General features: G+C 41.8%; 1 protein-coding gene across 1 annotated transcript in view; it reads left to right on the forward strand.

Moving 5' to 3' along the window:
* XYLB (xylulokinase) overlaps nucleotides 1-5606 on the forward strand; it is a gene marked incomplete at both ends in the record, with an annotated part of 87583 nt that extends 81977 nt beyond the window's left edge. The window contains one exon of the mRNA XM_082015165.1: nucleotides 5523-5606. Within this exon, the coding sequence (XP_081871291.1) occupies nucleotides 5523-5606 (84 nt within the window). The remainder of the gene's footprint in view (nucleotides 1-5522) is intronic.
* Between the last annotated feature and the right edge of the window lie 5352 nt (nucleotides 5607-10958).

Below are 10958 nucleotides of genomic sequence, written 5' to 3' on the forward strand. Positions count from 1 at the left end.
TCTGGTGGTAACCATCATGATGATAGTCTTTGGTCACTTACTCAACCATGCTAGCTGAAGTCAGTCATCTGTGGATTAACTTGATGAATCCTTCTCCCCTATTTTCAGAATAGCAAAAATTAAAGAGTCATCTCACCTCTTTGGAGCCTCCTTTCTCCCTCAAGGAAAAAGGATCAGAACCACCAAGCATGACAGAAATGACCAGGAGAGTCTAGAGCAATAAGTATATGTTAACAGACAAACTCTGTTACTCTGGCATTAGAATTCAGATCTATTTCAGTAATCTGTTAAAACAAAGATGGTTGTCTAGTTGGTTAATTAAGCAAAAAAGCATGAGAGAGAACATGATTATCTGGAGTTGATCACTTGTGTTTATACAAGCTGTGTACCTGTGATGTAGTGTCAGATTTATTGTAATAATGTCCTGTAGGATTTTGTAGGGAGAAGGCATAGTGCAGTTCACTGCCTCTGGATGTGTAATTTTTGACTGCATTATTGACTCTACTGAGATGTATTAATCCTGCAAAAATTAAAGAAGGGAAAATGTAAACCTAACAGGTTTTCTTGACTTTGGTGAATTGCCTTGTAAGTAGGTGGATTTATAGAAGTGACCCTGTTACCCAGGAAGGTTATAATGACCTATTTATTGATTTAAAATAATGATATTTTTGTTGAGTTAGACTTTGGAGAGTGAAGACTGGTAATTTAGTGCAAAGTAGGTAATAATAATACAACCACAAAAATATAATAGGTATTGATGGGAGTTTGATTAAGGTGATTTGTGTAGCCAATAATTTTTTTTAACCTATTAAACTGATTAAGATAGGCTTGCAGAATGAATAGCTGAAGTAAATAAAGTGACAGTTTGGGGTGTGGTTCCTTGGGAGAGTATTCAGAGTATTTTAGGACACTGTCATAGTCTTTCTTCTTTAAGAGTATTCTTTCTGTTTTAAGAAAGGTGAACAACTGCTGTGATGTAGAAATAAAACATCTGTATCTCTAAATTTCGTAAGCAAATCTCTTTGAGTAATTTGAGTTTGGTTTAAAAAAAAAGAAGGAACCTATCAAAAGTAGCAAGTGTTTGTGAGAGATTGATTAATTGTAATCTATTCAGGGTAGATTAAACATTCTTGGGTAGATTAAAATCAGATAATCATCAACATAATCTTTGTAATTCATAAATTTTGAATTGCTCCAATCATTGGCTAACATAGCATTGCAAGAGATAAAAGGATCCATGTGATTGTCACTTGTAGTAATATCTGTAGCTGGTTTTGCTTTTGGAGGGCGGCAGGAACACTGTCCCAGACAATGTACAAAGAAACAGTAAAAGCCCTGTTGAGTTCATAGGTTGGTACTATGGTGAGAAATAGTCTGAGGATGACGTATTTGATTTGGACTAGAGAGCAGGGTAACATTTATTTGAATGCACTTTCCAGGGAGGGCAGGTTAACTTACTCTCTGTTATATTTATCATTAGCATTTTCTTAGTTATTTGTGGGACTGTCGGAGTGTGGCAAAATTGTCCCAGGAGAGAAGTTTAGGGTTTGTAAACGAAGCCATCAGAGTACAGCTAACGTTGTGGAGTAGGCTATAGAGATAAGCAGGAGAAAAGGCCGTAATATAGCAAGGACAATTAAATTATGGACAATAATAAGATTCATGTTGTGATACATGTAATTACTTTTGTTAAATATCATGGTTTGATATATTAGGTTTGAGACTATGACAGAGAGGGAATTCATGTTCTTGAGTTTTTATGCATCATTGAGAGTGCTTTATTCCCTTTGGACCTCAATTATAAAAATAAATCCATATAATTGCCTCAGGAAAAAGACTCCTGGAATCACTTAGGAGGAGTTGCCCAAGGTTCTGTGGAGGCAGTTCAGTCGCGGCAGACGCAGAGAAGCATCTTTCACTGATGCAACTGTATGCATGCTGAGGCCATGTTCTCGGTCAGTGCAGTTTGGATTTTCTTCTTGGTACTTCATGGGACTTGCACTGCTCTGGCCCCAAACTTCAGCTGGTGTCAAGCTGGCTTGTAAAATACTGCTTGTGAAAAGCCTATAGTACTGCTGCGCTTATTAGCCATGATGTACTGGTGGTATTACAGCTAAATTGCCTGAGGAAGAGGAATTTAAGACTTTGACTTAGCCCTCTGAACTGTGCTGCTTTTTACCCCAAATGAACAGGTATAGAGTACAAGGAATATTCTTAATTTTTTGTTTGCATTTTTTTCAGGTGGTCCTTAAGGCAGCATTCATTTACACTAATGGCTGAGAAACTTATTGCAAATGCCTGAATTCTCTCAATTAACAAGCTAAGTGCTTAAGTCCAATAAACAGGAAAAGAAACTGTATCAGTAAATGTGGTTGTTCGTTCATGTTCACACATTTTAATTTAGAGTGATGTATTAAAAATAATACTGCCCAGCCTTCTAGTAAATGCGCTTTTGTGTATTTTGTAAAAATACTGCTGGGTAAGTAATATGGAGCCTGCTTTCTCAGTGCCTGAGCTCACTTACCGGTGCAGTTCTGTTGTGCTGAATCTTTGCTGAGAAGCGCTTAGGGTTTATCAAATTTACAGAATAGCAAAGTAAGAAATAGTAAGGCTTGATTATAGATGCTTCAGTGAATAAACGACCTGTTTTTGTTTGACATACTGATACTCCCAGTATAGCCATAGTTGCCTGCTCAATATTTTGTTTACTCTGATATGCATATTTAACAGAAATTGGAGCAATAATATTGTTTCGGAACATGAAAAGAATATATATATATACTTCACTGAGCCCTCGAGGCCCTCATGTAGTTAGCTATAAATACCATGCTGAGTCATGTGTCATTTCATAATAGTGGTGCGTTTTATTTTCTAACCCCATAAATCTCCTTAAATCTCCATGGATCTCAGTATTGCTGTCCTGTGGAGAAGAGGAGTTGGGGCACATATATGTTGCCCAGGGTCTTGATGACTTGCCCAGGGTCACTGAACGAGACTGTTGCAGAGGTAGGAGTAAGTAGGTTTCTCTGTTTTAATTAGTGAAAGACACTGTAAGATTCAGTCACTGGGAGATGGGTTTAAAAACTGGCCGGAGGATGCCTTGGCTAGCAAACAGTCTCTTTACATTTGCTTAGATTCGCCTTCTCTTCTTCCTTTTCTGTGGAGCCCTCAGCACAGGAAAGACATGGACCTGCTGGAGCAGGTCCAGAGGAGGCCACAGAAATGCTCAGAGGGATGGAACAGCTCCGCTGTGAGGACAGGCTGGGAGAGCTGGGGTTCAGCCTGGAGAAGAGAAGGCTCCGGGGAGACCTTACTGCAGCCTGCCAGTACTTAAAGGGGGCTTAGAAGAAAAATGGGGACAGACTTTTTAGCAGGGCCTGTTGCAGTAGGACAAGGGGTAACGGTTTTGAACTAAAAGAGGGTAGATTTCAACTAGAAATAAGGAAGAAATTTTTCACCATTGTTTGAACCACTGGCACAGGTTGCCCAGAGAGGTGGTTGATGCCCCATCCCTGGCAACATTCCAGGCCAGGTTGGATGGGGCTCTGAGCAACCTGATGTAGTTGCAGATGTCCCTGCTCACTGCACAGGGATTGGACTAGATGACCTTTAGAGATCCCTTCCAACCCAAACTATTCTATTCTATGTAGAAATGCACTTTAACTTCTGTAACACCTGGTTGGTAAAAGGGAGGAGTTGATCAAAACAGGCTCCTTGTGCAGAATTTGTCCATTAAGTCGCTCTCACTTGCCGTTGTGGAAACTGGAAGTGGGAATGAAGAGATAAATCCAGGTTTCACTGGTCAGTCTGAAACTATCATTCAGGAATAGGGAAACACAGAAACTGGCTATTTTGCCATCAGTTGAAACACAAAATCCAAAAGATGGTAATTCTTTATTTCCTAGATGAGAAAACTGTGTGATGAGTTTTTTTCTTTCATCTAAGAAAGTGTGACTGTTACAGACACCGGGGTTACTGCCAGACTGTACATAAAGCTGCGCAAGAACAACCCTCTCTCTTCCTACAGCCTCATAGTTTATACTTGAAACATTTTTCTCCTGAATTTTTCATGCATATAAGTATACAGTTGTTGGCTGTGGATCTTTACCTGGAAAAAGATTAAATGCTGGATCTCACTTGTTGATGAGAGCAGTAATTCAGTTTACTGGGTATGATTCATTATGGCTCTATAACCTCTCTGAACCTGGAGCCAGGAGCGAGACTGCCCTGATTATGAATAACATCAGTGCAGAGGGCTTGTAGACTAGACTGGCGGCCCCTAGGATTCATTGCGGCAGGGATATGACCTTATGGCATCCTCTGAAGGACCGCTCAAGTCTGTACCAGACCCCACACTGGCTCCTGGCAGTCCCTTTTTGTGCTTGAGCTAGCAAATGAGTGAAGCTGTCCTAGTATGGCTCATCAAACTACTGATTTTATTAGATAGACAGTTAAAAGTATAAAGAAGAGGTAAGGAAGAGGGTGTATCTGTCAGTTCTAGATGAAGGATCGTTCTGGGTTGGAGCCGGCAGTAGGGCTAGGCTCTAGTCAGGATTTCTGCTGTGTAACCTGGTCACATATAAGCAGCTCAACTTCCTTGATATGTCCTGTGATGAATTTGAAGCAGAGGGGAAGAAAAAAAGCTAACAAATGAAACAAATTCCAACATGAATCTTGCCGATATCCAAAAGCATAGGGCGTGTTGGAATCTGGGGTTTTTAATATATTTGAGTCTTGATTCTTCTTTTTGTGATTGTAACAATTCTGTATCTAAAAATTCATGGAGAATTCTAGCTAGGGAAATACAAAAACACTACTCAGATACTCGGTGTAGTTGTGGAAAGAAGTTTGGTCTCCATTTGTCCCCCTGGGCCTGGGATCAGGGAGGGAGGAGCCTGGCCATGGAGCAGATTGTAGATGGGAAAAGTTGTGGCTGTGAAGGATGTGAAGGAAAGAAGCTCAAATAAATACGGGAGTATGAGAGGGGCGGGAGAGGGAGTGTGAAGTGTATTTTAGAAGGCGCTGGTCAGCATATTGGCCAAGGAGGACCTTTCTGTGTTTGGCTGTGCTGGGGGGTGGCAGTGTGCTTATTAGCAAGGCAGAGGAGGAGGGGACAGAGGCAGTGATCCGTCCTGAGGTAGCGGAGGGAGGCAAGGACAGGAGTTCTGCCTGGGTGATTAGGACAGCCATTACTGAGGGGGCATGTCAGCCTGGGAGAGGTGACTTTAGCAGAACTGCTTCCTCTGGAAGTAATGACTTCTGCTTAGAGCAGGAACGCAGTCACAATAAGAACAACCTGTGCGTGTCATAAAATCAAGCTGTAAAGGAGATGATAAAAAGGACTGTGACATTTGAAGAAGGAAGACTCTGCAGCATTGTCTTGAGCAAATTGGGGAAAAAAACCCCACAAGCCTTCAGGTACCTGAAGATGCTTTTTGGGTCTGAAGATGTTTTTTAACTGGAGCGTGATTTAAAAAGCTAATTTTTCAACCTAGACATATTTATTTCTTTTTCCTTTTTAGCTCTATCGTCCACTTCTGAAAAGATATGCTGAGCTTGAGCAGAGGGTTATCTACAACCCAACCTCTTCTTGTCATGTGAAATAGAAGCAAACAAAATTTATAAGTGGTCTGAAGAGTGGACTCCCAAGGAGAAGATCAGAAAATATTTGCTCAGAATTTACTGGAGTTCTTTAAATCATTTTGTTCCTCTTTGTAGACAAATAATTTTAAAATGTCTGTGCTTGAGTCTGTTGGTGGAAAAAATTACACTGTGATTGAAAACCTGATTAAAAAAACCTCATGTTACCCTGTGTGCTTGTGACTTCAGTTTTACTTGGGTACTTTTCAGGTCGTGCTTGCTGTTTTGGAATAGCTGGATGACAAAGTCAAGTCCGTTGTATATATGAATCAGTCTACCCGTCTCTGTCAGCTTTGATTCCATGTGTTTAGCATGCCGGCCGCTCTGCATACCTATCTAGCACAGTACCTTAATTCCACAACTTCTTCTGCTTTAATCTTTTGAAACTATCTTTCTGTACATCTGTAACTTGTCGATGTTTATATCTTTGCGTGCATGAAACCAGCAGAAAGCATAAGCACACTGACTTAATCCCATCTTTCTTTAATATGTGGAGATTTGTGGTGTGAAGACTGATTGAAGTCTTTAAAGACTCCCTGGGATCCTCACACAAGGGGAATTCTTGTTACGTGACACTATGGAAAGTCTGTTGTGTGATAAAACATGATGCGGTTGGATTTTATAAGTTGTGGAAAGCACAGAGGCCTTATGTTATACGGACACCATTGCACAATGTTTTACTTGACATCGGTTTTGTAAAAAAGAAAATTAGGGAACAAACATGGGAAGTTTTACACATTTCCATTCTGTTTCAAAAAGCAGTGTCAGTTTATCTGCACACTGTTTTGGGGTTATACTGTTTTCTTTTCCTCCTTCAGGTGTTATGGCTATAAAATTCTGTGTTGTGCTGAGTGTGACTGCAGAAATAGGGCTCTGCTCCCAACAAGGCATGAAGGTCACTGTTTCTTCATACCACCAATATCCCATTTGTTTCCTGGAGATCCTGAGCAGAACTAGTCTTGCTCCGTTGCTACTGTTCCACTTCAGATGTTTTAGTCCAGATTAAGTAGACTATGGCTGAGAAAATCTTAGAGAAAATACAAGATCTTTCTACAGAGACATGGGGAAGTCGCAGAATTTGAATGAACGTCCTAAATCACCCTGTGCATGTGGGACCGCTTTAGTGCACCATTCTGCAGTGCCGGTATGTTTCCCTTAGGATAAAATTTCTTTTGGGAATAAAGCAGACTTGTTTAATGAAAGTAACTGAAGGCTTTCTTCGCTTCTTGCAGAAGCTGCCATGTGCCTAGGGAGTAAGCCAGGGAGTTGTAGGGAGTAGAGGATCTCTTTACTGCTGGAGGTGGGTGACTCAAATTCATATTCTTCACATCACAGTGCCCTAGGAGCACTCTCCCTGTCCCCGCTGCACCTCTGTGGTGCGGGTGGGACCCCCTTGCTATGATTTGCCTCCAGAGTGGCAGGGGAATGGGCACATTCCTCCTTTGCTCTCCCTTTTGTATTTAAGTGCTTCATTTGTAAGTACGAACAGTGCTTTGCTTTTTTTTTTGTTCACAACTGAATAATTATAACTTCTCTTGATATTAGCATGATTACTCAGGAAGGTCAAGAACTACATTTCCGAGTTTCTAAAGCAGGCTCCTTTTAAGCAATTGCTTTAAAAGGTGGCATTACAAATACACATCTATCTCTTTTATGTGCTTATTATTCTGGGTCCCAAGGTACAGTGCTAAAACGTATAATACTTCTCACAGGCCTCCACTGTCAGCAGTTGCTTTGTCATTGAGCAAGGCTGTAGAGAGGTACAAAAGAATTCATTAATGCAAGTTAAACAATGCCTACTAGTTTAAGCAGCATTACCATCATCATTAGTCTTTAGTTCTGCCTGGTTACTGGTTTGACATCAAGGTTAACCACACAGGGAAGAGATTCAGAGAGGTGTTTTAGGTTTGTGCAATTTTGATGACAATTTCTTGAGTAGCTCATCTGGCTTACTGGAGTGAGAAGACTGATCTCTCTTGTAGCTTTGTGGTTTTATTTGCCTGTGAAATGGGAGACTCGGGGTCAATTTCTTACTTGGCTGAAGAAGGTTAAACCTTGCACTTCCCAGCTCATATCACATGTTAAAACATTTCTAGATAATATATTGGCTCCTAACAAAGTGTTATGTGATGCTAGTAGGATATCATCTAGATTGTTTAACTATTTTCTGGGCCTGAGCTCTTCTCTGGGTAGGGAGGAGGAAACACTTCCTTCTCTGTTGGGCTGGGTTGGGGCACTCTAATGTGTCCCACGTTAGCATTAAAATGCTGTTTCCTCAGGGTAGCTGATGCACAGTGTGCTTGCTGCTGGAGTCCCTGAGAAAAGGCTGGGATGCAAGGCTCCGAAGGGCCAGGAGTTGAGCACCACTGAATTATAGTATTGCTGTGGTGATGGGTTTATTAGGGCTGGCCTCTGAGGAATGGTGTCTGGAGTATAAGAATTTATAGACAAGCTCCTTTTTTTCCAGCTCACCAAAGTTGCACATGTTCACTGACTAGTGTCAGATAGAATAAGACTCAATAAATCTCCCCTTAGAAAGGTCCTTTGAAGAAATGCTGCTGTAAGACTTCCTCCGCTCTTTTCTTTTTGTCTTTCCAGGAATGCACATTAGCTTGCCAAAAAAACATAGGCTTCTTGATCTCACAGGCACAGTGGTGAAAGTATCTGGTGCCCTTTGGTTTCCGAAATCATGTGGGTTTTTGCCAGCTTGTCTACCTTATGTTATTCTGGTTTTCTGGAGTAGAGAGGTTACAGGCTTAGCTAACAGAAATCTAAAGGCCAGCCAATGTCCTCTACTTCAACATATTTGATGGAGGTTGATTCCCTCCCTCCCCCATAAAGTGACCTTACTGTTCTTCAAGGTGAGCAACATGGCATCCCAATCTTGTCTAGATGGAAGGTTAGCTTCTGTGTTTAAAGATCTGCTGAGCTATTCCCAGTCTAGACTAATCTGCTGGAAAATTGTTCTGATTTCCTGGAAAAAAAGCCCATCGATTGCCGCAAGGAAGTTGTTCATTGCTGTCTGACCTGCAGCTCCTATCCTGTACGAGCAAAGCCACCCTAGGTTGGACATGGGTCACGGAGTTACATGGAAAAACCCAAGCAGCTTCCTTAGCTCAATGGCCCTGTGCCCTCACCAGTCAGTCAGAGCTACACTGGGTTCACCCACAAGCTCTTGGTGTACCATGACCCAAAGACAAACAGTTTTCTTTGCAGCCTGAAGTCTTTAAAGTCTTTTGTGATGCAGCTGGAAACAAACAGGAAAAGATGTTTGCTTTTTCTTAAGGGATCAGTCCGAGAGAGCTGGAGCTCTGATTGAATAACTAATGTACTGAAAAAAGTCTATGCTGTGTTGGTGCTTTAATAAGTAATTTAGCTGAATACCTCCGTGTGCGATCCCAGTGGGACCTTTTCGTTTTTCAGCTTTCTTTTCCTTTGGAGTGGTGGCTACCACCAGAAATCACAGAGCAGCGCAGTGAAGGATGTGTAAAGCCACAAAAAGCCAAAGCAGAACTTTCAACAAATCATTTGTTTTATCTGTATTTCTATTACCTTGTTCCCCAGACAGCTGTGTGCAGATTAGGAGATGGGGAGAGAAGAGAGTAACATTTCAGAGAACTAAACTGTCTGCTGTTGGTGCTTGTCATGAATATGGGGCCAAATTATACGCCCTTCCCTAGCAGAAAGGTGCTAATTTGGATTTTTCTTCTCCCCAGCCACTCACTTTTCATGTAATCTTTGGGATTTTAATTTTGGTGAGATCTCTGCCCTTGGTTAAAATTGGGTTGAAATTGGCAAACAAGTTAAAAATATGGCTGAGGATAGTAAGAAGGTGGGTGGACATTCACTCAGATATCAGGAGATCACTATCCCACGAGGAGCGTTTCCTTAAGAAGCTTCTCTGAAGGACACTGTAGTCCTGATTCCATGTGGCTTGAAATTTTAGTATGGTGTTTTGCACTGGCGCAAATTGGTACAAAATCATATCTGCACCAAAGGATCTTCTCTTGTTATTACTTTACACTCATTTTGTGCAGGTCAAAATCACAATGTGATGTGCAATGCAAAAGAACTCAGAATGAATATTTTTGATAACCAGCTTTTTTCTGAGCATGTTTCTGAAGTGTGTGAGTAGGACAACTTTGACTGGAATATTCAGAGTAGTTACAGCTCCTGCTCACCTTCTTTGCTTTGGTTACAGCCTAGGTCAAACGTCTTTGGTTAGCCAGTTCAAGTGGTTTAGTATTCAGTCATCAAAGCTTACATTACCAGAATGTAAGATTTTAGATTTTTTTTTTTCCCCTAGAGCCCTTTTTTTCTCTCCTACAGCAGATATGAGCTTTTCTTTTACATGGTTTGCCTCGTTAGCTGTTTCCACTTCTGTGGGATGCTAAGAAGTTCTGTTACGTGACTTTCTTGAGTGAACTTGTCTCCTGCTGAGATACAGCCCCAAGACTCCTTTTGCTTTACTTGTTCTTCTGCTTCTCTGTTGCTTCTCGAAGATGGCCTTGACAAACAGAATGATGGTTCTGTGGCAATCCCAGGCTGCTGGGAATGTCTCAACCATTGTGGGAACTCAATGATTTCATTCAGTGTTCTTGAAGCACATACCCTGAGGGGTAAGTGTGAAGGAGCAGCAATCACTGCTTATGGATACCGCTATGATCTCTGATTTCAGTCTTTCACGAAGGTGCTTGTCGTGGTTTAGCCCCAGCTGGCAACTAAGCACCACGCAGCTGCTCACTCACTTCCTCGTCTGCAGTGGGACGGGGGAGAGAATTAGAAAAAAAACCTCGTGGGTTAAGATAAACACAGTTTAATAGGACAGAAAGAGAGAAGGAAACAACAATAATAATAATACCAACAAAGAAGAACAAGATCTGTACAAGAACAAGTGATGCCCAATACAGTGATTGCTCACCACCTGGCGATCGACAGCCCGTCCCCGAGCAGCGATTTCCGCCCCCCGGCCAACTCCAGTTTATGTACTGGGCATGACATCGTATGGTAGGGAATATCCCTTTGGCCAGCCTGGGTCAGCTGTCCTGGTTGTGTCCCCTCCCAGCTTCCCGTGCACCCCCAGCCTCCTTGCTACCAGGCCAGCGCAAGAAGCTGGACTGTCCTTGACTGCTTAGCGACAACCCAAAACATCAGCACATGATCAACATTTTCTCATCCCAAATCCAAAACGTAGTCTCACACTAGCTTCTGTGAAGAAAACCAGCTCTATCCTGGCTGAAACCAGGACACTATCCACCCCTAGTATCCACCCATTGATACGTCAGCCTGCCCCTTAGAACAACTGGGGACATTATTAA

The sequence above is a fragment of the Phaethon aethereus genome (genome assembly GCF_964289735.1).
Source record: "Phaethon aethereus genome assembly, chromosome: 2".
NCBI lineage: Eukaryota > Metazoa > Chordata > Aves > Phaethontiformes > Phaethontidae > Phaethon > Phaethon aethereus.